The following is a 27,502-nucleotide window of genomic DNA, read 5'->3' as shown; positions in this document are numbered from 1 at the left end:
TGTCTTTGTATGAACTTTCGTTATTTAGTTGAGACCAGTAGAATGACTCTTGCAAATCCTTGTAGTGTAATACAGTATGAAAGATAAGACCAGAACTTATTAAAATCATCTGATTAATGGGTTTTCTTCTCTTTTCTTTTTTTAATGAAAAACCCCTGTGATAAGAAAGAAAAAGTAACGATCAATAAAACAACGTAATAGAAATTATTTGTACTATCTTTTACCTATATTTTCAGTTAGAGATGTGATACTGTCATGTTTCATGTGAAATAACTACCATGTGGGAAATGTTTCTAATTGCAGAACTGTGAGAAGTTCAGCAAATTGTCAGCTACTTCATTTTGGAAGGGTTATAACTGTTGACATAAAACTGTCAATTTACTAATTAGGCTGGGCACTCTTAAAGGAAAATTTCGTCTCTAAGAAACCACTGTAAATCAAACCAGTAGGTTCAATCCAACAAAGACTCAAAACATGATTGACTCTACTTCAGTGCTATTTCTCATATGAGTAAAACTATCCATGTGCTTTATTGATTGGTCTAATGACCAAAGTCAATAACAAGAAAAACCTTCCTTCTGATGGGTTCTGTGGATTCTCATGCTGCGTAGACTGAGCAGTTAGCTTCAGTACTCCCATTCCTGTTTTATGACTCCCTTTAAAACCAACCCCAAGACTAATTAAGTGGTCTTTTCTATACTATGCTCCCTGCTGTGTGGGAGATTCCATGTCAAAGTCAGTCCACTCTAAGGTAGTGAGTTTTACCTACAATAAAGTGTCTGCATGTCCCAGTCAGTTGGTATAATTCTTGGCAGAAATATATTTAAAAAAACACAGCTTTGGAACAAAAAATATTCCCTTTGTAGATCTGCATAAATTGTGGGTAAACTGTAATTACATCTGCCTTTGTGATAAGCCTTGTGGTTAAGCAGAAGATTTTGGTTAAAGAAGTTGCCAGTCTACCCATTTTTACCGGCAATAGATTATCTAACGCAATAAACTTTCAAGTGTTTTAAATAGAACATCTGCAAAAGGCTACCTACTGGTTTGATCTTCTCTCTCTCATGGTGAATGCTGTTGGCCTGAGCTTTGGGAATCTGGGGAAATGCATTTTGTGCTAAACTAGATGCTGGGGTTCATAGACTCTTACTTAGGAACCAAATAATCTATAAGATATTTGCGCATTCAGGAAAAATAGTCATAGAATGGTTTTGTTTGGAAGGAACCTTAAAGATCATGTAGTTCCAAACTTTGGCAGGATGATGGGTGGGGGGTTGGGAACACACCTCACACTAGACCAGGTTGCTCAAAGCCCCATCCAGCCTAGTTTTGAACACTTCCGGGGATGGGGCATCCACAGCTTCTCTGGGCAAGCTGTATAAGTGCTTCACCACCCTCACAGTAAAGAATTTCTTCCATATTCTAACCTAAATTTCTCCTTTTTGCATTTGAACCCATTGCTCCTTCTCTATCACTACAATTCCTGATGAAGAATCCCTCTCCAACTTCCTTGTGGGCCCCCTTCAAATACTGGAATATCTATGGGGTCTCCACCCAACCTTCTCTTCTCCAGGCTGAACAGCCCCGACTTTCTCAGCCTGTCTTTTTAAGGTAGGTGCTTCAGGCTGCTTATCAGTTTCATGGCCCTGCTCTGAACTTTCTCCAACAGTTCCATATCCTTCTTATGCTGAGGGCACCACAACTATACACAGTGCTCCGGGTGGGGGTCTCATAAGAGCAGAGTCAAGGGGGAGAATCACCTCCCTCGACCTTGCTGGTCATGGTCCTTTTGATGCAACCCAGGAATTGTTTGGCTTTCTGGGCTCTGAGTGCACACTGCTGGCTCATGATGAGTTTTTTGTCAACTGTCACTCCCAAGCCTTTCGCCATAGGGTTGCACTACCGAGTAAGTAGCTCGTTTAATAAAATGGTCTACTTGTATTCATGATTGTCAAGATAGAGAATGATGAAATAAATATGGAGCTTTACATGAATGCTATGATTCAAGTGGATTTTTCTTTGGAATTGAAATAAAATATCCAGACTCTCTACTATTAGGAATGTGCCATATGAATCTTTGCTGCTGAGTCTAATCGAGTATTGCTCATGTAACAGCTAGATTTTTCTTAGTAAGTGCTTAAAAGGATGGTCAGATTGCTCTTTTAAATTAAACGTGTTAAGAACTTATAATATCTGGATTGGTGTATTTAAAAGTCTTCATTTTTCATCTCCATTACTGCACTAAGAAAACAGGATGAAACTTTTTTTTAAATGTATTATATCCATACAATGCTCAGAAGAAACCATCTTAGCATTCAGCAATGCCACTCTAATGATGTGTGAAATGTGAAAAGCGAATCATGTACAGAGTTACGGATGCTGAGAAAAAAGTATGAATGCACTAGTTTATCAGTGGTAACATCAGACTTAATCAACAACCTGATAGACAGATAAACTTAATAGACATCAAGCCGTTTGTCTATTCAATGAAAATATCTGGTTTTTTTCTTCCTTTTCACTGACTCTAGAATTTTCCCAGTTCCTTGGGGATTTATCATCTGTTGACCCTTCTCTAGCCTTACCCATCTATTCTGAGACATTCATGAGCCTCCAGGATCTGACTATCTGTTGTTGTCTTGCAAGCTACCCTTCCTCAGAAGTATTGTGGAAGTAGCATAATAAGAAAAAAAAATTTGGAAGGTGATAGATTTTAGAAAGGAGACAAGCTTTAGGCAGGTGGTACTGAGGGAAACAGCTCTGATTATTTAGTAGAAATGTTTATACTGTTGTAGGAAACTGTGTGTTCCTTTTATAAAATTGTTTTTCAAAGACTGAAGTGCTCGTATTGTGAAAGCAAGCTCAAACTTGCTTTGAGAAGAGTAGATGAAAATAATAGCAAGAAGTTTTTATCATCTCCTCTATGGGTTAGGTTGGTGGGGATCTATTCCTGTTCATGCAATAGTCATTGCCTGTGTTAAGCTGTGTTTGTGTATCACTGAATGGCCTACATTGGAAGAGACCTTAAAGATCATCTGGGCCCAACCCCCTTGCCATGGGCAGCTTGCTCAAAGCCACATCCAACCTGACCTTGAACGCTTCTGGGGATGGGGCATCCACAGCTTCTTTGGGCAACCTCTTCTGGTGCCTCACCACTCTCATAGTAAGGAATTTTTTCCCAATACCTAAATCTAAACTTGCTCTTCTACTTTGTAACCATTCCCTCTCATCCTGTCACTACATGCTCTTGTAAAAAGTCCCTCTCCATCTTTCTGCAGACACTGGAAGGCCACAATTAGATTACCCCGTAGTCCTTTTTTCTCTGTGCTGAACAAAACCAGTTCTCCCAGCCTTTTCTCCTAGGAGAGGTGCATGCTTACTGTCAGACTACATCTTTGTTCCTACTTTATCTGGGGGGCGAAATTGTTCATCTGTACTGGTGCTGGAAACAGTGAATTGTGGTAGTTTGGACTGGATACCCTGGTTTGAGTGGCTAAAAGGAAATTATTTTTTTCTAGCATTTTGGGGAGCTTTTTCTGTCTTACTGTCTCAAGATGTTGAAATCATGCCAAGGAGTCCCCATAAAATGTTGAGCTCTTCAAATACTCTCACACAGACATGTTGGTAGCCATAATTTTGCAGATGAACCTGGTTTTGCATGGTTTGCATTAGGTTTAGCACATTTCTAGTGACTTGTATGCTGATTTTTAAATCCTCTCAAGACCTGAAATTATTTCTTACATAACTCTAAAAATCCTTCTGCATTAATACTTGTTCCTTGGTTGGGTCATTTGCTCAACATTTTAATGATTTATGTCTCTCATGTAGATAGTAGCAGGTACAAAGATGTGTTTTAATGATATTCTGCTGCATATTGTTCACTAGGGGAGAATATAAAGCAGGGGAAATACAAAGCATTGAATACATGGATAGTTTTCGGTCTTTTAAATGATTCAGAGTCTTTGATAAATCACTGGTTTCTATTGCTGACCTCTGCTTCTGACCTTTCACTGACTTTACAGATCAACAGTTCTGTCAGCAACTGCATATTGAATACTTTTGTTATTTGCCATCTCCAGATGGTGTTTCTGGTTTTGAAGTTGTGCGGTGTTTTTTTGTGGTTTTGTTTTTTTTTTTTTTTTCTTCAAGTGGTCCTCGATGAAAACTCAAGTTTTGATTACAATAAAAAATTGAATCTTGGCTACTGGATGGCAAGTACACTGAGAGCAGAGTGTACCATACTATCCATCATAGTGGGCATCAATACAGTAACCTGGTGGAATGTACACAGATTTCCAATACTTCCCTCATACATTGAAAAAAACACCTCAGCTCCCCCTGTTCTCCATATGACACATAGGAGTTTCAGTTCAAGTTTAATATGACATTTGCAAGCTTTTTTTTTTTTCCTGTTTTCTCCCTCAAAAAAAGAAAGGAACAACTGCCATATGCCCAAAGCACAGAAATTTCAGTTATGTTTGATATGAATTTTTCTATTCAGTGGTGTTCTTTCTATTTCTTTCTTTATTCTGTCATTTTCCCATTTATACACCGGAAAAGTCTCCTCTGATGTATTTCTTTTAACGCACAGCTTCCTCTGTGAGCCATTTGGCTGGGTACAAGAGGGCCAGTTGCTTTAATCTCGCAATCAGAAGGCTTTGTTCCTCTCACAGTGTGTTCTTGATTAATGCAAACTAATAATTGCAAACGCTACAGCGCGCAGTGTTACAACACCAAAAGTGATTGGCTGGCCTGCAGTTTGACAGGCTTTTCTTAGACTCAAGAAAGAAGGATAGAGAAATTGCATTTCAAAGTGTTTGTCTCGCCAGAATTCCTAATTGTATTTTGACGCAATTATAGCAATGACATTTAGTAGTGCTGTTGCTAAAGAAACATTAACATTTTGAATGCACAGGTTTTTTTTTCCAAGGACAAATGTCTTTTTTACTATTTTGGTTTCGAAGGTGGAAAACTGAAGTTCTTAAGCACACTAAATCTTTTGGAAGTGTGTTAAGGTAGCATTAATAATAGAATATGGCCCTGAATAATGCCAAGCGCAGATGTGGGAAAGATTTTTTCCTCATTTTTCAAATGTGGAAAATGAGACATAGTGTAGGGTTTCTCTATTTGGAGTTTATTGTTTTGTTAGTTTTTCTCTCCACGCATCAGTGCCAGACAGACACAAACCCAATATATTCTGTCAGTCCATAATTCCTGCTTTTCCCTTTAGAACTTGATCTAATGTTTGCTAGGAAAAAAAAACAAAACCCAACACTATTGACTTAAAGCTGGGTCTGGTTAACATTACCAAAAGAGTTAAATGAATCTGACTTTCTTATGGGTTTTATGCCCATCATAAGAGTTAAAATAAAGAAGTGATGAATAGGGTGAGGTTTTTATGAAGGTAAAAATAGGAAGCTGTTAGCTACAGAGTGGGCGAACAGTTGATAGTCACTGATAGTGACTGTATATATGCTTTTAGTATACCTTAAGTGGAAGATGACATTTTTTTTTTCAAATAGTGAGCTGCTTTGTGTGAAAAGTAGTCTTTTGAGTATGCATGAGAAATGTTGTGAGGAGATTATTGCAGAGAGTATTGTAACTTCACGCCCTGCCATGTAGCACATTATCTTTCCCTTAGAGATAAGTCACCTTAAAAGGTGACTGCAAAATTCATATTATTGTTTTTACTATTAATAAATAAAAAATATATTGCCATACTAAGCATATTTGGTTGGACCTGATACAGTGCTAGTTGTAGTGGTTGACTTCTAGTGGTATTGCATTGATTCACTTCTATTTTAGTTTCTTTAAGGATGTTTTCTTAATAATATTTTTCAAGTCAGCTTTTTATTTCTCAAGACTGGATTAATCAGCATAGTGACATTGTTTCAAAACTATTTTAAAAATGAACTTTTCTGGAATCTCACTCAACCTTATCAATTATCCTATGCATATTTGGTTTTTTTTCCTTGCTTGAGAATTATTATGCCTTCTTATTTTTTTTTTGTGACTGTATACCCAGACCTGCAAATTACTGAATACTTGGGAAGTTTTCACCTGAAATAACTGTGGTGAAGTAAAACATTAATTCCTTTAAAAAGTTTAGCTTGAAATATTTTTGACATATACAGTTAAGATAATTAGTACTGGAGTTGATAACATTTACCTGTGGAACTGTTTCTACAAGACTCCCTTAAATTATCTTGGTCTGCATCTTGTGACTGTATATGTGTGTATACTGGTGTAGCCTCATTAATTTTGAGAGTCTCCTATTAATCACACAAGGAGCAGGAAAATTTACTGCTGATGTTATCAGTACCAGTGGGGGGAAAAAATGAAGTGGTTTGAGTGAATAAGTTTGTGGGTGTTTTATTGTAATGAGTGTTCTCCCCTGTCTCCATCCTCTCCTTGACCCCAGGTTATTTAGAACATACTTGCTTCTTATTTCTCATCCTTTTTTTTCTAGTATCCTTCTCTGAAATGGAAATTATGTAAGGATTATCTGAAGTTATAAAAACCTATTGAATTCCTTTAAGTTAGAAAAATAGATTTTCTAACAGATATATATTCATAAATTTGAGTATGATGGAAGAGGGATAGATGTTAAGGAAATATTAACTTGTTAGTCTTGGCTGTCTTTAACAAGTCAGTGAATTACATGTTTTCATTATGGATCGAAATTCTGGGCCTGAAAAGGGAAAAAAAAAACACCTTTAAAAGCCATGTGATCAAACAATGATAGCGCTATAATATGCTGTTGAAACTCAAAAGCTTCAAAGTGTAGGAAAAACTATGATAATGGGATAGTTAAATTGATTTCATGTAAATTACGGAAGTATCATGTGAAACCATGATCCCAAGTGTAAACTTTTAGATGCTGTCATGTTGTGTTACAGAAAAATTGATCAAAGAACCTGCAAGGGAAGGTAAAGCAGAACACCTGGTTTATAATGCTACCTACAAAGACCTGGTCTTTAACAGTGACTGTAGTATGTTTACATTCAGCATCTTGTCAAAATCTTATTAATATCAAGGATACATCTTTTAGAAAACAGAGTATAATGATATAAAAAAAACCAAAACACCCAAACAACAAAAAGAAACCCCAGAGGACAACAATAATAAAAAAAACCTTACAAAACAACCAAAACAAAACACCAAAAACAGACAAACAAAAAACCCCCACAAAAACAAAAAAAACAAACAAAACAAAAAAACCCAGAGAAGGTGGATCTAGATGTGATACTGAATTACTTTGTAATTCAGCTGTGGTTTAAGTAGCCACAAATTTCACTAATGCAGTTAAATGTCTGGACTGCTGTAATTTCTGGGAAAAGTCTTCCTGTTATTTCCTGAGCAGTGACTCTATCCCAAAAACTGAGTAATCCAAATAGCAAATATTTTCATTTTTTATACCTTAGTCGTTTATTTCTACTCTGTGTGGATATTTATAAGCTTCATGTATTTGCTCAGATTAATTTTATTGTCTCTGAATTAAATATTAATTGGTGTGAAATTAAATGTTAAAAGTAAGGACGTGCTAGCATCAATTAGTTTTTTTATGCCCTGTAAAACCTTTCTTATAAATGTTCTTATATGTGCCATATATATAAATATTCTTCATTGATAGATCACCTTGTTAACCAGACTATTTTGCAGTTGTGAAGTATTGATCACTTTGAATCTTTAAATTTATTCTGGTTTGTAATACACTCATAAGTGAACTATTTATATTCAAAAAGTCATCACAAAATCTGATAAGGATTTCCTGTCTTTTTTTTTTTCTGGGTTTTTATATTTTTTTAAATAATGACTGAAAAATGTTGAAGTTAATGTAAATGTCCAGGAATCTACTCACAATTTTCATTTAACATTTTCATTAGGTTGTATTCTAGTTAAGTAAGACTTCATCTGATGTCAAGTAATCTAATCTGTTTGCAGTTTTTCTAACTATGTGTTCTACTTCCAACTGTTGTCTTTTTCTCCTTTTTCCTCTTTGTCAGCTGCAGGGCAATGTGTAAACAGTGTTGAATCAGAAGATGATTTTTTCTAGCTTTTTAATTATGATTAAGTCAGTCCCTGTCTTAAGCTAAGAAAACATACCTACTATCTGGCTCCTGTTCATATCACTGACCTTCAGGGTGGAGGCACCATATGTCCTATCTGTGACTGAGCTTTACTGGTGAATATTGTTGTATAATCTGATTGAACTCTTTCGGTGCAATAATGACAAAACTGTCTAGCTAAAATGTAAGAGAAATGGGGATAGGAAGAGCAGCAATGAAATCAAATTTTATATGTTTACTTATGAAGTGAATGAAAACCTTTGTATGCTTTGGTTCTGTTTTGCAGGGCCCATCTTGCTGGGATGATGTGCTGATTCCCAACAGAATAAGAGGTGTTTGCCAGTCCCAAGGGTGCAGTGGAAATGTAGCGGTAAGATTTTGTCATGTTTCTCCAAGTACTGTGGCGCTTATAAGAATAGTTCTTTGCAACAATTCTAACCATGTTAGAATTTCAGTAATGAATATGAAGTGACATGTATGGTACTTCAAAAGAGCTATTCAGCATCAGATAACATACCTCTGATGTCTGTCAAAATGGAGGAACTTGAGTCCGTTGCCATTTGGAATGAAGGAGGAAATAATTTTATCTCATCTTTTGCACTGAAGTGGAACTCTTACGTTTTCAAGTATGCATAGGTTAAATGCATAATGTAATACTTAAATGTTTATGCCAGTGCTTATTTTAGAATTATTATGTATCTCATTGCCCTGAAAGCTTCAAATTCCCATGTCATCTTCTATATCAGAACTTGCATATCAGATTTCCAGGCTTTGTCCACAGGAGAGGGTTCTTCACACTGATTACTTTAGAATCTGTTTTCCCACATCTTTTTGCTGTTCTTTCCTTTGTTTCATGAAGTTACATCAATGAAAAGACTGAGTAAGAAGGAGCACAGATATCTCAAATTCTTAATGACGATTTTTCAAAACATTATTTATACATCCTTACATCTTTTCATATATTAGATATTTATAGTATTTAATACTAAAAAAGTTTTAGAGATACTTGCTTCTCAGGAAAAAGCTTAATTAGAGTGTTCCTTCTGGACAATGATAGTAAAGTCAAACCCAAAAGTTCTGTATGTATGGAAGGATTCTACTCATGAAAGATTTGCAGATTGGTACTGTGTTAAGCGCATTTTTTCAGAGTTTCTCACCTGCTCTGGTGCAGCCTTCTATTTGTCTTCCCTAGTAAGATGCTTGTAAAGGGGCATGTCTATACAGTTCCATAGGTGTCTCCTGCTTGGCCACAGATGGTGTCAGGAAATTCTTTTGTTTAACTTTAGGCACCAGATGATTGTTGAGCAGCATGAGATTGATGGCTGTGTCCATGTGCAGCCAACAGAAACTGCAGCTTTTGGGCTTCTGCGTCTTGATGTGGACCTTGCAGTAGTGGCTCAGCCACTCTCTTGAAAGTGGCCATTGTTAGAAGTTCAAGTGCTATTCTCAGAGTAGAACTGTTGTAGTGTAAAAGCAAGCACCAGTCTGCCGCTGGGCAGATTGGCTGCAATCTGCTCCCTTTTGATATGCTTCAGGAACTATTCTGGTTGCAAGAGGATTGGCTTCCTGACTTCGTTACCTGTTTGTTGTCACTGTGCCACTACTGTCTCTGGGGAGAAGTCCTTCTTGTTTTCCCTTCTTTCTTTAAGAGTGACACAGGAACATGAAGAGGGTAAAACTTGCTTTTGACAAGGAGAGGAGTCTCCTTGGCAAGTATCCAGCTTGAACCTTTATATACAAAGGCATGTGATTAGGATTGCCAGTTTTGTCACCTAGTGGGACTTGCAGAATATATCTGAATGACTTGCAGCTACCAACTTACAGCTTTTGTTATCCAATGCATTTGTGAAAAAGGTACTGAAATAACAACACTTTTGGCAGCCCTACCTCCTGAGCTACATCCCAGTGCCTCATTGAATCAATTATTATTTTTTAAAAGCAAAAAAATGAAGCAAAATACCATCTTTTGTGAAGAGAGAAGACAAAAAGCACCGACCATAAAACTAAAATCTTAACTGGCTAATGTTGTGGCAAACAACCAATACTCAGTCAGCCAAGTCCCATGACTCCAGTTGCTGTCAGTGCCTCTGGCAAGCTGCATACTTAGCAGAGCCAAGGATCAGTATTATCTTTCAGTAAGGCATCACTGAACAAAATTCAGGAGACACCTTATATTAGGCAGACATGTTGCAAATGCAGCTTCAGACCACCTGAACTACAGGGATAAGACTGTTACTGGAAAACTGTCCTGCTCCTTCGTTTCCAAACTTTATTTCCAGACACACTTGCCCTTTATCAGCTACAAGCCACTGTATTGATGGTGTTAGAACTGAACCAGACTGAGGTGCAAGAACACTCCAAATTATGATTTTCAACCAGATTTTTTTTTTCCCCTCTATTTGTCTATCCAGTAGGTGACCCTGCACTGGGTATTTGAATTAGTGGCTTCTTGAGGTCCTCTGGTTGCTGAAAGGCATTCTTCTTGTGCTTTGGGATGGTTTTGTTTTTTTCAGCCTCACTCACTGTGAAAACATATCTTCACTTCCTCGGGAATCTTCCAGTTCAAAGGATTAAATCACTGAGCCTTTGGTTTTGTGTCTTGCTCTGAGTGGGAAATGATGGAGATCCTACAGATGTGCTTCCAGGATTTGTCTTTCTTTTCTGTTTTAGTAAAATAGTCTAACTGTTTGGAACAGAATAAAAGATAACCTTTAACTAAATCATAGGTCGAACCCTCTAAACTTTTCTTGGCTGTTACAATCTTTTAAAAATTAAGTCACATTTTATCATTAAATACTCATTTTTGCATTTTCATGATAAAGTTTGTGCAATTATGTTTTGTCTCTCTTAAATAGCTCCATAGTGTAAATTCTTCTTTGCAGTGATGTGCAATGAGGAAGCTTTGAAGCTCTTAGTTGTAAGCTATCAACAAACTGCAAATATTGCTATTTAAGGGAAAAAAAAAAGATTGCTCCACTATTTCTCCCTCAAGACAAGTTGTGCTTAAAAAATGGTTTTCTTGTCAGTTTTAAATTCTCATAAAGACCAGTTTGCAACTTACGTTCAAGAGGTAATTATTTTTTCCTTGAAATACTAATTTATTTGTATTTTGGTATGACATTAGTCTCTTGACAAATTATAAACTTTAATTCTTTTGGTATCAAAAATGTAAGTATAGTAGTTGACAAGATTAGAAAACAATGGGAATCAAATTTCAGTTGAGTTAAAATTTTTCAAAGATTGCCAGATGATATGATTATTGTGATGATAAAGGCACTGATTCGATGTGTTCCAATGTGCTCCCAAATATGAAACTTATCTCCTTAATTTTTGTGGGAGTGCTCAACATAAATGTAATTAAAATTTTCATATGATCTAATCTCTGTACTTTATTCATGAATTCAACAACTTTAGAGCTCGTAGTGAGGGGGAAAATATTTTGTAATTAGTTGTAATTCCTAATTATGATAAAAAAATTGCAAGAGAAATAAATATAAAAGGTAAATGTCACAATTGTAATATCTTAAAATATGCCTGAATTGTGACTGAGAAATTTGAGAACCTGGAACACTGGATATCAATTGCATGTGCTGCCTGGGGTCTTCCCCACAGCTTCTTTTCATGTTCATTTCGGTGGTAAGCTGTTACCCCACAGACTGGGTTAGTGGGCTCTTGAGAAGTTGTGTGCTGTTGCCAGAAATACAAAAATGTTACAAAGACAGGTGAAAATGGGGTCTAAACAGAGAATATGGATCCTGGGAAGGTAAAAGGCAGTGTTCATTTCAGAGTTTTAATGTTAGACTAGTTTATGAAACAAAATGAATAGTCAAGTTCTTTGAGAAACAGTTAACAAAATACACAGGTTGTCCAAAGTGGAGCTCAGTGGGTTTGGGTTTTTTTGTTGTTTTTTTTTTTTTTCATAATAATTGCAGTATATCAGAAACAATACAATCGCTCTGAACTTCTACAGCTTCAAAAAGATGAAGTTGGTGTGAACACTTGTGTTGCTGCAATTGTAGAACACTCAAGTCACTCTTAAAACAAACTTTAATTATATTAATTAGCAAATCAAAGAGTCGACTTTAGCTGACTGACACATTTTAAATGAGGATCAAATTGGAGTATTACAAGCTGTGTCACAAATTAGGACCATTCACTATGAGAGAAAACTTTGTATTTTTGATGGCTGTCTCAAAAAACTTTCAGCCAGGAGCACTGTATGCAGCTGTCAGGTGTGGTTGGAAACAGGTGTGGTTCTATGAATTTCCAGATACTCTTCTTGCATGAGCATAATTTAGTTACAGCTAAGAGTCACAAAATCATTTAGACTGCAAAAGACCTTTAAAAGCATCAAGTCTACCTGTTAACCTAGTACTGCCAGGTCCACCATGGAAACATGTCCTGAGGGTATTTCTGATATAGTTTTTGTGGATTCATGCTTGTCGTTTACAAGTAATTAGAATACATGTGATACTAAACTCTTTATTCAGCCTTTCCTTATTCATATGAAATATTACTGAAGTAGTGTTCTACACTTAGAGACTTTTACAGGTCTCTGAAATACATACAGAATGTTTTTGTTTATCTTTTAATAAAGTGAATTTCTGGTTGCAAAGAGGGCTTTTCTACTTCTGTGTATAAAAAGATTATTACATTTTTTTTCTCTTTTTAGGCTCATGCTTTTTAAAAGTCATCAAGAGCCACAGAAATAATATGACTCTTTTCATAGGTAGACAGAGACAGAGCTGTGACACCACTATAAATCACTGAACCGGTGATTTCATAGGAATCAGCTCCACATCAGTCTTACACTCCCGTGAACATGCATCTGTTTCTGAAAGACATTGCCATGTCCTCAAGACAAAATATAGGGCAAGTGTTTTTGAACTTTAGAAACCTGTGGAAAAAGTATTAATGTTCTGTTTGTGTTGTCGGGATTCTCACTTGATGTGCAAAACCAGTTGATGTAGATTAGAAAATCTCAGAAATAATAATGAAAAGGTTTAAGGCGATTATAGGTCACATATGGCTTAAGCTATTGGGAATAAGGAAAAATGAAAACCTGATGAAGACTGCATCAAATGTCCATCATCACAACTGAATAGCAATTTTTTTTTTTTCTCCAGTCCCCAGTTAGGCTTCAACAAACCATTTCTAAAAGAAACAATGGGACGTCTGTGAACTTTTAGACGCAGTTCTGTGCAGTGCTAAGAGTTGGACTCAATGATCTTTGTGAGTCTCTTCCAATTCAACTTATTCTGTGATCTCTGAGTACTGGATTAAATATCAGTATACCCTTCTAATCAAGCTCTGTAGTGATCTCCTGTGTCCAGAGCAAAGATTTATATTCCAAGTTTGTTTACTTTTGAGCATATGGTCATTATATGTGATTTTAAACAGTCAGATTCCACTATGCAGTAGCGTCACTGTTGGAGGCTATGTTTGGAAACAGAGAGTTTGCAGCAGGAGCCATGCTCTACTCTTTAATTATGTGCCTTTTTCCATTATTTTTTTCCCATTCCTCCTGTGTGATTTGAGTCTTGCTGTTTTATTTCTTATTATATTTAAATTTTTGAACATTTCTCATGAAAATTTTTCCTATTCCTGCTTGTTTACTGTCATTAGGTTTGTCACTGAGGACAGCAATATTATGTGATCTTTTCATAGTCAGTCTGTTCCACAGGGAGTCTGTGCTCATCTGAAATAGGTTGAAGTAAGAAATCAAGGGAATAGTGTTTAGCTTGTACACTTTAAATATGCAGCTTACCAAATGATTTTTTTTCTTTCAAGCATCCAAAGCTATTCTTTTCAAACATCACCGTTCAGATGAAATATGCTTCAGTTTTCATCTCATTTTGCTTTGATTAGCTCAGACCTCAATTTCAGTTGGGAACAGAAATAAATTCTGTAGCAGAGTATCATGAGTAAAGTAGTAAATTTAGTGATGTTATCAAAGTATGAATATAGTAAAGAACTATCACCTCATCATAGGAAGGCTCTGATACATTGCTATATTATTTATTGATTGTTCTGTGTGTACAATGATGTGGTTGGTTATTTGTGAAAGGAACCATGTCTGCCTGTCCTTGGAGCTGTTACAGTATTTTCAATGTCATAATATTATTATGAATAATTAAAAAAATTCTGGGATGTTTCTTAATACCAAGAAACCATGTTAGTTTGCATTATGCTTTAGAGAGTGGTCCACATATCATATGCTATTAAAAAACATTTACAATTAGAATGATGGAATAGGAGTGCTAATTAAAATACCAGGTAAGAATCCTTGTAACAACTTACTTGTGGAGTAAGATTATCACAGAATCATTTAGTTTGGAAAAGACTTCCAAGATCGTCAAGTCCAACTTTTGACAAATCCCCACCTTGCCAACTAGACCACAGCACTAAGACCACAGCAGTCTGTTCCAGTGCTTGACAGCCCTTTCTGGGAAGAAATTCTTCCTGATATCCAACCTGAACAGCTCCTGGTACAGCTTAAGGCTATGTCCTCTCATCGCTAGTTGCCTGCGAGAAGAGGCTGACCTCCACCTGGCTACAACCTCCTTTTGATGTACTTGCTGAGGGTGTGCTCGATCCCACTGTCTCTGTTGCCAACAAAGATGTTAAACAGTGCTAGTCCTAGTGCCAGCTCCTGAGGAACTCCACTCATCACTGTTTTCCACTTGGACATTAAGCCATTGAACACAACTCTTTGAGTACAGCCATCCAGCCAGTTCATTTTCCACCGGTGGTCGTCTGTAAAATCCATGTCTCTCCAGTTTAGAGACAAGGATGTTGTGTGGGACAGCATCAAATGCTTTGCACAAGTCCGGGTAGATGACATCAGTTGCTCTTCCCTCATCCACCACCACTGTAGCCTCTTCATAGAAGGCCACCAGATTTGTCATGTGAGATTTACCCTTAGTAAGGCCATGTTTGCTGTCACCAATCACCTCCTTATTTTCCGTGTGCCCTAGGACAGTTTCCAGGAGGATCTGCTCTGTGATCTTGGTGGGCACAGAGGTGAGACTGACTGGCCTGCAGTTCCCTGGGTCATTCCTTTTTCCCTTTTCTAAACTGGGGGCTGTATTTCCCCTTTTCCTGTCGCTGGGAACTTCACTGGACTGCCAGGACTTCTCAAAAAGGGTGGATAATGACTTAGAAACTTTATCCACCTAAGGACCCACGGATGCAGCTTATTAGGTCTCATGGACTTGTGCAATTTCAGGTTCCTTATATGGTCTTAAACCTAATCTCCCGCAGGGGATGGTTCTTAATTCTCCCAGTCCTTGCCCTTGCATTCTGCAACTTGGGTATTTTGGCTGGAACACTCACCAGTGAAGACCGAGGCAAAAAAGGTCATCATTTTCCATATATCAAAGAGATATTCTCTGGGGAAGAGAATTATTCACATTTCATACAAGTTTGAGAATATCTTTCATATTTAGCAGATACTCTGGCCATTGCTTTTACTGTTTAGGGACTGTTATATTATTTTATTCACAGTGCTATGACAAGTAAAAGGAATAAAACATAAATGCAAGTTAAATAACAAGCAGACCAAACCCATCATTGTAGTTTTCTTCTCTTTTCTATCTTGTGATACAAGAAGACCAAATAGGCAAACAATTTCAGAGAATTTTCTGATTTTAAGGCCTCTTCCCTTCACAAACCTATCCATTCACCAAAGGAAATACTAGTAGGGCACAGTTTTATAGTAGTGATGCCACCAGTGCCAACTGCAGGGGTGATACACTCTGCTTACTTGTGTTGATATTCAGCTCTTTGATTAGACAATTTAACCATAATATTATCCTGAGGGTTCCAGTTTGGCCGATCATCTACCAAAAACCTTAGTCATTTTAAAGTTGCTGCTTTGCTGGACAGAATGACCCTTACTTCTAAGGATGTGACTTCATTTCTGTCTGTTTTAAAATGCATATTATGTTTTTGATCTCACATAAGCTGTTTATGTGGCTTTGGCAGTGACTTTAGTTTTATTGCTTCCACTCCTCCAGATTTTGTACCATCTGAAATATTTATGCCTCCTTTATACCAGATCATTAACAAATGTTTGGAATAGCATAGGGCTAGGAAGTGATCACTGAAAGTCACCTTGAAAAAGAGACATCTGATGATTCACTGTGGGAAATTATATTTTGAAACTTATCAATTAAATGTCTCGAACACTGATCTCAGAGTGTTCCAGTTTCTTAATCAAAATGTCAGTACCATATCAGATGCCACACATAAATCTGGGTAAATTCCCACATCGCTATTATGTTGTTCCACTAAGTTTGTAATCTCATAAAAATGTCAAATTAGTTTGATAGAGTCTAGTTACTATAGAGCCTTGTTGGTTGACGGTAATTACACATCCTTCTTTTATTAATCAAGCAGCATATTAGCTATTTATTGTATATAGGTCTGGTGTCAGGTTTACGAGTTGATAATTGCCTGGATTATCTCATATAAAGCTGCCCTAAATGGTGTCATGATGTGGTTGTGTTCCTGTAAAGCTCTGTATTTTAAATCATCCATAAATCACACAAAATCACAGAATATGCTGAGTTGGAAGGGACCTACAAGGATCATTAAGTCCAACTCCCTGCCCTGCACGGGGCCATCCTCAAGATGGTACTTTTCCCTCTCTCAACAGAGATTTTAAACTTTTTCACATTTGGTCACTGTGGCCAAGACAGTCACCTATCTCCACTTCACTCATGAAATCCTCTCTGTTGACAAGCAGCAGATCAAGGAGGGTGTCTTTCTGAGTTGGCTTAGGATGACAACTCCATAAAGCTGTCATCCCGGTTTTTTGGGAATCTTCTGGCCTAGGTTGTACCAGCTGTGTGATGTTCCCAGTTAATTTCTGGCAAGATGTAGTCTCCCCTAAGGACAAGGGCAGTTGACTTAGAAGTGTCCCATTGGTGAGATTGTCCTGGCTGGAAGGTCTGTAGCACTCTGCTACGATGACATCCGCAGGATCTGTTGGCCCCTTGATTTTTACCCAGAGGTTCTTAACTGTGCTATTGCTAACTGTGAGCTCCATGTATTCCAAGCCTTCAATTACATACAGTGCCACACCTCCACTTCTGCCCTGCCTATCTCTTCTGAAGAGCCTATAACCATCCAACAGGGCTTTCTAGTCAGAGGTCTCATCCCACAAGGTTTCACTTATGCCACTTATGTCAAACTTCTGGGACTGGGCCAAAGCAAGAGTGGTTTTGTTGAGCCACGAGTGCATTTTCTGAGGAGAGAAGAGGGGAATGCTACTGAAAACAGCACCTTGGCACTTTGGAATAACCTGCAAAGGTGCTGTGATTCTGCTATACTAATACAGGCCTTAAAATTGATATACTTAATAGCAATCAGAGATTGAAAGTATTTAGCTCAAATGCTTGTTTGGAAAGAAAGATACACAGCAGTTGACTTTTCTTAGTATTTGTCCCAGTTTAAATGAGACAAGGGTCTTTTGCTGAGGATGGATTAGGAGAGAAAGACCCAAACTTCTTTTTTTAAGCAATTATAAATCCGAATTTAAGAGGCTCCGATTGAAGGAAAACAAATTATAGAAAAGGGAAAAAAATAACAGCCCTTTATTAAAAGGTATGTGTATATTAACAGGAACACCAAAAAAAAAACCAAACAAGTACAACAACCAAGAAATACTCCTATACCCACCAATAATCCCCTACAAGAACAAAACCGATAAACCGGCACAAGGAAAATTAAATAGTTCAATTTTTAGCACCCTTTGGTGCAGTTCCAGCCACAGTCAGCAGGGGGCGCCGTCGGGTCACTGGAGATGCAAAATTTGTAATGTCCTGTACCATTCACCAGGTGGTGCTGTTGGATCACTGGAGGAGCAGAACTTGTAGTGTCTAGTGCCCATCACCAGGCGGCGCTGTGAGATCCTTGGTTGCCACCAGGTGGGGGGTGGGGGGGGGGAAGGGGAAGGGAAAAACCAGCAATAAAACAGGAAGTTCTCCCAATGGAAGAAAACTCACGAACTTTAGCTGATTAGGATTCACTGTAAGCGGGGCCTGCAGCCAGCAACAGCTGGGCTGAGAGCGGCAGCACTACTCCCCTACAACAGGAAAAGACAAAGAAGCCAGGCAGTGTCTGCAGCTCGCAGCAGGCTCCCCTGAGGGCCGAGAGCTGAGCTGAAACCCAGCCTTCCCCCCCTTCCAGCCACACACCCGTAGTCCCCTCCCCCTTCGTTGCTAGGAGACTAATCTCTCGGCCATTAGTGACCAGGCCAATTCTTTTGTTCACTTGATGGCTCATCCACAGGCAGGGGGAAGGGAAAGAAAAATTCCCTGCTAAAATCAGACCTATGACAATATTTAAAGTTTTATAATATGTTTTGGAGTTCTTTGCATGTTGTTCCAAAACATGTCCCTGCTATGTTTCTTTACAGAAAGAAAAGATTCTTCTTTAGGAAACCATAATTAATTTTTTTTTTTTTTTTTAACGGATATTCTCAAGTAACCTCATTCTGGAGTAGATCAATTTTTCCTTTATAAAGAAATTCTGTCATTCCACTTCTCAGTTCAGAAAAATCAATGAAAGGTGAAAAACTGAATTATAAAATAGAATTAATTCTGTACAGGGAAAAAAAGTTAAATTATTTATTTCAGAAATAGAAGTTGTAGTTTATGAAATGAAGATCTATCCTAATTTTTTTAAAAAACAAAAGGGAATACTTTTTCACTCCTCATATTTCCACAATATATTGGATGTTTTCTTATGGGCCACAGTTAGTGTGTGCAGCAAAACCCATGACTAGCAAACATAACAAGTATGGTTTAGATACGTTGATTATGTATTCATTATATTTTTCTTTTGACTGTTTTTTTTAAAGTGGCCTTTCTTTAAATAATGCACTTTTTTTGCTCCATAGAAGTCCTTAAACTGAGATTAAGGCAGGTCTTTGGAACTGTTTGTCAGTTTTCTCATGTCACCAGTAATTAAGAATTGCTAATAGTTTTTCTTAGCTGGAATTTTCATACACATTCTGGCAAACCCAAAGGAACTCAGTAATTTTTGCACTATGCTTTATGGTCTCAGTAAGTTTGGCTCATCTTACTTGGACTAAAACCACCATTTTTATTTACAAGTGTGTTAATGTCTCAATTTTGTAAAAGATCAAACAGAGAGTGCTGAAGACTGTAATGCTTTTTATTAAATAAATCCTTTGCTCTTTTGGATGTTCTCTGGTTGTTAACACTGTCACATAACAAAAAACAAACAAACAAAAACACGACCACCTTTGTTACTCATTATCTTTTTGCATCTGTGGTTCAGGTCCAGAAAACCTTACCTTGAAAACATGAGTATTAAGTGTGCTTTCAGAGAATTTGTTCAGTGTTTTATTCTGTGTTACATAAGCAATTTGTGTCATTGTGCTCAGCTGCTGGGTTTTCATTGCCCTTCAAAACTGCCTTTTAAAAATAAGCAGTTGATTTGAACAGAACGTCACATTTCATTCAATGATAGAGTTCTTGAAATATTCTTCAGATAGTGTAGAAGCTTCATCATTTGTTGAGAGGCAGTTTGAGATTACAATTTGTCCTGTAGCAGGAATCAGTGAGAGCTTGGGAAGGGCTGATGCTATATATTAAAAAGTCAACAGCTTTTCTTCAAATTTTTTGATGCCCCTGGATTCACTGAAGAAGCAGTTAATGTTTTATAAATTATCATTTTTATATCCTCCTTGAGACTGTCAGTGTCAAGGCTGTGATGTTATAGAAAGTGAGCAGAGCACAGCTTGCGTTCATCTGACCAAATCCTAGATTATGCACAGCTCTCATAATATTTCCATTGACTGTGCTGAAAGGTAGTTTGGTATTTGCAAACCAAAACTGAATGTAAATGCACCTTTAATATTTTCAAGATATTTTACTTTTAGAAATGTTTGGAAAACATGCTGATGATGCAGTGCAGCAGGGAACTCTTTCTGTATCCATGCTGTGTTGGCTGTCAGACTTAATGTGGTAAGATTATAACATCCTATTTCGGCCTGATGTAATACTCTTTTCCAGTTATGTGATGTTCAGAACAACCACAGGGAGATTCCTCTTTGCACGGTTCATAATGAAACGGCAGAATTCTTTTCCATGATATATGGTGTATGCTACAACGTGTTCAAAAAGTGACAAACTAATGAGAGAAAAATCCATTGAGAACTATTAAATGTGAAGAGACTCCTGGTTTATGAAGTCTCTGAGCAACAAATTGTTGAAGATTAGGAACATAATCTCAGCAAATAGTATTTTAAGTTTTATCTCAGTGGGGTTTTTATTGTTTTTAGCACACATTCTAGGCATCTCTTTTAACTTCCTACTAGAGAGAAGGTATTGGGTTGGATGGACTGTTCCAGTCTTTAAAGTGGTGAAATAACGAGATGTTACCAGAACAGTTTTCTTAAGGAAGCCAGGTTATTAGATTGAGATAGAAAGAATAAATACGACCAAAATATTTCTTGTCATCTATGTAAATTTTTTCAATTTACGTATATATGTATTTATTGAGTCTTAGTTACACTTAGCATGAATAGAAAAGGGAAGGAAAATCCAAATTCGGTGTGTTGTATTTTTATGCACTGGGAAGAGGTGTGGGAAGGAGGTGTGTGAGACTCCCACATGGTATGTGTTATTTGCATTATATGGTCTTGACCCTATAGCAGGAGCAGTGTTACAGTTGCTCTATGTATGTTGTGTGTTGCCCAGCAAGTAATTTCCACATATAATTTCAGGCCATTATGTCATTCATGTATTTGTTCTATTTGAGTTTTAGGAAGCATGCGGGCATTCAGGGACTTGAACAAGTTGGGAAGCAATAATTGAAACCTATGAATGAAATATTGAAACCAAAGAAACAAACTCAAGAGGATACAGTAGAGTCAGTTCCAAATCCTAATATTGTGCTTACTCTGTGGCTTGTGTAACAAATCAGACCAACATTTTCTTTCAAATACAGCTTGTTTGATACGTATTTCTACATGTACTGTGGCAATGTGTCTAATGTGTTCAGGGATATCTTTTTGTAATTCAGTGAATTGTAGTAACACTTTCACTGAACCTTTTGTTGCTCACTGCACATGACATATGAACAGTATGTTACTGTCTGCAGCTGTTGCAAATTCATTACTGATGATTGAAACCTTGGATATCTGCTCAAGCATGCAGTATGTTCCTGCAATCATCTGTCAGCAATCCAATCAGATGGAGGTGATTTTGTTAGGTTACAGCGTGGTTATAGAGGAGTCTCTCCTCCAATGTCAGGCAATGTTTATATGCAAAAGCACAATTTCTTCATTCACATGTGGCAAGTACTGTTATTGGGTGTTTAATAACTGTGTCAATTTTCAGTCTGACACGCTATGTGAGATATTCTGTTAGATCTAAAAGCCGCCGTAAAATTTACCTTGGCATAAAATCTGTTTCTCATCTGTGGTTTCCATGCTCAGTGTTCTGGTCTGAGACTCTAAGATGGGAAGGTATTAAATTTTGATTAACAATTGTCTACTCTATTTTTGGTTTGTTTCTAAGAAATTGCGCCTGTAACTGATTTGGGACCAGTTTGTAAACTCTTGAATTTGTGTCATCTACTGCTGTGCATGTACTTTATGAAATTAACTCCTTTTTACAAATCAGAACTAAATTCAAAATAAGCATGCACTGTTTATAGGATGTGGTAATGTCAGATAATGTAGTCAATGGTATCACCTGTGAGTTTCTCTCACCAGGGGTGAGAGGTAATTTATGCAAGGTAATTTATGTTGGAACTGCTACAACATATTATGGGCTTTATCGCTTGTGGTTCATGCTAATGCGATGGCTTATTCTCAAATAACTGCCATCGGAACGGCAAGGCAAAAGGGGTTGTATTTATTGTACAACATATATTTCTAGCTCAGAGAAGCCAGGTATAAGCAAAACTTCAGTTGTTTTCAGTCTAGAAGGTTTCAATTTTAATAAAATATCTCTTTTGGATTCTATTTTCTGCCTTAATGGCCCAACTCAGGATGATACTTAACGTGTATCCCCAGCTTTAAATATAAAAATAGTCTTGTGAGGTTAACAATGCTGTATGCTTGAACCACATGCCCATTTGGGACATCAATTTGAATGCATAATAATTAATTGTATAAATATATTGAAATGCCTTAGTGAAGCTTTTACTGTGTCAGTAGAAATACTCAGTACTTTGGCCTGTTTGCTGGGAGGATGCTTGGAAGGTGAAGTATTTCCCTTGCTTGAGCACAATGGATGGTTAGAAACATACAATTTTAGAGAAGCAAGAACTTCTCAAGAGTGCATTATCCACAGTCTTTGACAGTAAACATTGCAACAGTTGTCTTTCAAATATTTGTGAAATATCATGTTTCAGAGTAATTACTTCTCCTGATCAGTTGTACAGTACATCATGGCAGTTCTTTGGTACTTCAGTAAATGTTTAGGGCATTCTAGAATGAAATGTTTGAGTTTTGCCACTGTGATACTTCAATGTATGTGGTTACAAGTTGTTCTTAAAAGCTACAGATGTTTAAGCTACTGCCAGGAGATGAGGAAAAGTGTTCTAGTGAAAAGTGTGTCTCTTCATTTGATGCATAAAGAAAGCTGTTTCAGTCTCTTGTTAACCCACCATTGCAACATCAGAACTGGCACAGAAATCTTCAGGTTGCATCAGTGTGTTTTATTGTCTTCTCCTGTAAAGAAAAGTCAGATTTTTCTAGTGCTTGTGCGGTAATTACTATGAAGTAATTTTTCACCAAACACCACCTTTAGGAGGAGCTAGAATTGTGCACTTCTTATTCTTTAAGAACAGAAATATTGGCCCCCCATGACTTTAAGTTTGCAAAAGATAAAAATAATAAAATTCACTGTGGAGATATCTGTTAAAGGTGCTGTGACTTTTAAGTGTGCTAGAGATGGCACCCACAAACAGATTGATTTCTTGAAGCTTATTCTTAAACACTGGTAAGTAATAGTGCGTTGCTGACAGGATCAGTAACTTGTCAATAAGGATTTGTTGTGGTAACTTAATTATTGTAATTTACAGTTTTTGTTGGAGCATTTGTATAGCTGGAATTCTCTGAGGATCTCTTTTAACTGATTTTCTAGCCCAGAGAAACCTGACCTGATACATTTGTACAGTAGGTAACTGTAAAAGTCATAAGTATTCCTTGAAAATATACCGAAATAAATATATAAAGTATATGACTAAGAGAAGAACCATGCTGGAAAACATTTGGTCCATATTATCCTCTTACCAATGCAAAACCCCCCACCTAACCAACCACCCCCAAAAAAGCACCCACTCCCAGCCTCAAATAAGGTAAATGCAGAGCCCACATCTTGTTCTTGATAACAGTGCAGGGATCCAAACCTGTGTGGTTTAGAGGGAGTGTGTGTTTCTCTGCAATTCATTTCTATTGATCATGGTCTTCTGGTATAAGTGAAACACTTGCTGCTTGTTTCATACAGTCCAGGGAGAAAAGGGTGCTTTACCTATTAGTTACTGCAAAAGGGTACCACCACCCTGTTGGGCTTGCAGCTGAGAGTAGTTGTGGCTTCTTTACTTTGTGTCTTAAGTATACCAGAATAACCAGCAGGAGTAGCACACAGGACATCTTCTTTTGGGCTTAGTTTCTTTTGCAGATTGTAGTCTTGTGTGTAGTGAATATTGTCCCTGGGCTGTACCATCCACGTTCCAGTCTCTGCCTTCTGCACTAATTAAACATTTTCCATGTAAGGCTTGACAAAATATTGAGCACATGAGCTAGGTATTTGTGTCTCTAGGAAAGCAGTTGCATACCCACTCTTTTAGGAGCTGAGTTGAGAGCTCTGTGTGCTCAGGAAAGACCTGAATACAGGTATTCTACTTTCTGTGTAAATGTGTGTGTTTTCCAGGGTTCTGCCAGGGCATGTCCTGTTATGGATCTGAAAAAAGTGACTTGACGGGCTACTAGGAAGATAGTGTGTTTCTAGAAATAGAGAGAGATGCAAACAATGCCCCTTTTAGTGTTCTTAGGGGGACCACAAGATCAAATGTTACTGGTAAATTTCCTCATGCTTGAAGGCCAAATGGCCCAGGAAAGCTTGTCTACAGCTAGTAAGTTTTCTCTGTCCCCAAAACAAGGATGCAACCATGGGTCGTGCCCAGGTGTGCCTGCCCCTTAACACTGCTTGTGTGAGATACTAATTGGTACAATCTACAACATGTCACAGACCTTACTTAACACTGCAGCTATATTGGATGACTTTGTTCAGTCACCCAGGGATGCTCTTAGATATTCTATAACAGTAAGCTGTTTGATAGTGTAGATGTAACTTTATTCTCTTCTGTTTTGTTTTGGGTTTTGTTTGTTTGTTTAATTTAGAAAAAAATTAAAGTGCTTTTTTTTTCTCCTTGTTTTTACAGTGAAGATAGTGTAAATAGAAAATGGCTTGGAAAAAAAAATTAATTCACATTAGTGAAAGTAGTCTATCAAGGCAACATCAGCGTTATATTAAAGTTATGCAAATAGCCATCTACACTAGATAATATATCTATGTATTAAATTGTCTTAAAGGAAAAATTGTCACATCTTTCTGGTTTTAAGAATAGAAAATACCTTTGCAAATCTGACACTGTGCTGTCATCTATTGAGAAATGTTGACCTCTTCTGTACTGGTGTGTGCATGAAATAAGTTTGTTGTGTTAAATGTTGGTTAACTTATTTACTGCATTTTTTTGATTTCTGATGCTGTAAACTATAGGTAAGAGTATGCAAGCAGAGATTTATTTTTTTCCTTACAAGGTTATACAGGAGTTAATGAATTTCCCACTGTGACTTACGTTTTCTAGCTCATCTTGCATATATATTGCATCTAGCTCATCCATATATATTACATATAGAAAATATATTTGAAAAAAGGACAACAGACAGCATAAAACTAAATGCCAAAGTCAGTTTGGTGCAGAGCTTTAGTGATTTTGCAGTACAAAGTTAACCAAAAGAGAAGAGTTGTTTTGGTGGGGACTTTTTTGTGGGCTTTATTTCTTTGTCACTTCTAACCACTGGATTTCCTGCGTCCCTCTGTACCTATCAAGAATATTTAGTAACTTTTAAGAGCCTCCAGGGAAAGCTACATTTGTTTTTGTTTTTGTTTTTTTTTTTTTAATGTATATGTCATGTAAAACACTGGCCATGCATTTTATTTCATAAGTTTGAAGTGACAAGTTATGCCTTTATATACTGAAAGTTTTAATAGTTTTGTGAGGTGTTTCTGCTAGAGATGTTTCTGTAGTTCAAATTTTGCTTTTTAAAACTGTCTAAAATACTTATCTTGCTAATGAAACCCCTTTATCTCATTGCACAGAAGTGAAAAAAACAGTTGTAATGTTCCTTGTGTGAAGAGTTATGTACAGATCTTACTTACTTTAAACCAATAAAATTAACTAAACATGTGCATAGTCCTCTCCCCTCCTTGGATGATGGCAGTATGAATCAAGTATTCCCATCTGTCTATTAATGTGACTATATTTAACATCATTCTTCGTTTTCTGCTTATCATGTTTTGGGAATCATACAGGGTATATTAGTTGCTTTTTGTTTTAAGAAGGCCTCGTTTTGTGTGATACAGCCCAAATATTCCATCTGACTGCTCAATCTATGTAGAAGATTTAAACCAGGGATTCAGGGGAAAGGAAAAAAAACCAAACAAACACATCTAAATTTACAGCCAACCTCATCAACGCTGGCAACTGGACAAACTTGAAAAATAATTACTGGAAAACCTCTGCAGAATTTCCTCAAACCTTAGGGTTTAATGTGTCTCGCTCTCTATGGGTTAGATATTACCTCTGTGTGTCTTGCTGAGACACAAGACCTTCTCTTTAGCTTTTTTGTAGAATAGAGAACATTAGTAGCATAAACCCCAGTAAGTCAGTAACACTCTATTCAGACTTAGGACAGCATAGCTGTAGGTGTGCTAACAGAATGTATTGTCATGACAAAGAACATACTTCAAAAGAAAAGCAACAAGCTGCAGGGTGGCATATAGTATTTAAAAAAAAAAAACACTGCCTATTCAAAGAATATTCAAGAAGTGCCAAACATTCACTAGTACATTTTTGAATCTTCAGAGAAGGGAAGCATACCTTGTACAGAGGGAGAGAATAACATTTCTGCCCTTTCCTCCTGTCCCTGTTTCCATCATAACTGGGCAGTGTCTTGGCTGGTTTGTTCTCATTCATATCCTGATCTATGGCCAGCATTGGAAAGATGACAGAACAAACCATCCAATTTTTCAAAGCTGGGACACAGAGATGAAGCAAAGAGCCACTCCTGTAGTATTACAGCCTAATTCTGTCTGCCCAGTGTCATCACATAAATACTGATGCTCCCCCAGAGGCAGCCATAGTGCTAAATGAAAGGTGTCTTAGTACTGTCTTTCAGCTATGTTACAGACTTGTAGATCATCTATATGGTTAATGGATGGATGTGAGGCTCTAGGACATAGGTGATATTAGCTAAAGGCTGAAAACCTAAACCCAAAAATAACAGACATTTTTTAAAATGGATGTTGCGTTAAAAATACCTTTTTTCTAAGCTTTGAACCTGCCCGGTTTCTTCAGTATCAAGGGGCGGAAAATACTCAATTTTTTCAGTTGTAATAGGATGAGATGGATAGGAATATACTGCATATATTGCAGAAATACATCAATGTTTACAGACTAGACCCATGGAACTGGTCCTGTCATATAGAATACTCAAGAAAAAGTAACAGTCAATTAAAGAAATTACTTAATTTACTTAGATATTTAGATTTGTTAATTCTGTGGGCTTTTCTCTGAAACTCAAGATTCTTTGGGAGACCTTACAATGTAACGTCACCTGTACAATATTTACAACTCAAGTATGGGAGTGCTGTTTCTTGCAAATTTTGGATTTATTCTGTAGGAATTTTGAATTCTTGATCAATGTTTACCCCAAGTGCTTGCTAACATGGTTGGAAAATAAACAAATCACTCATACCTGTAATTGGAAGCAACATTTTGTGCCATAAGAAGCACAGCCTGAGGATCTGTTATCATGTAGTATTCTGGTTTCTTCCCTCCTTGAGCCCTTTTTGTGGCTTTTCTTCACATAAAAATTCAAATCAGATTGCCAGAGGAAATTAAGCTCAAAGTAAAGGGTTTATTCTCTACAGGAAAACACTTGATAACAAATTTAGACAGTTGAATTCTACTCTAAAAGCGGCTGATGGGAAAGTTTAAGTCTAGAAATCAGCACTCATATTCAGGATATGATGATTATAATATATTGTAAGTAGCTACTCTGAAACTGAGACTTCTGTGGTTCAAGTAATTCAAAGGACTTTTACAAAATAATCTGTTTCATACATGCTGGTGAACAGATTCAACAGAACAGTTTGGATTGG

General features: G+C 37.1%; 1 protein-coding gene across 4 annotated transcripts in view; it reads left to right on the top strand.

The window, feature by feature from the left end:
• PRKN (parkin RBR E3 ubiquitin protein ligase) overlaps nucleotides 1-27,502 on the top strand; it is a 721,078-nt gene that overhangs the window by 319,339 nt on the left and 374,237 nt on the right. For all 4 annotated transcript variants that reach the window (XM_027880020.1, XM_027880017.1, XM_027880018.1 and 1 more), the window contains exon 5: nucleotides 8,353-8,436. In XM_027880020.1, coding sequence (XP_027735821.1) covers nucleotides 8,353-8,436 — 84 coding nt within the window. The remainder of the gene's footprint in view (nucleotides 1-8,352; nucleotides 8,437-27,502) is intronic.

Source organism: Empidonax traillii, unplaced genomic scaffold, assembly GCF_003031625.1.
Source record: "Empidonax traillii isolate 1590-97213 ecotype Southwest subspecies unplaced genomic scaffold, ASM303162v1 scaffold63:size2014119, whole genome shotgun sequence".
In the NCBI taxonomy this organism is placed as follows: domain Eukaryota; kingdom Metazoa; phylum Chordata; class Aves; order Passeriformes; family Tyrannidae; genus Empidonax; species Empidonax traillii.
The sequence above is the reverse complement of the archived record's forward strand: the minus strand, read 5'-3'. Positions and strand labels throughout refer to the sequence as shown.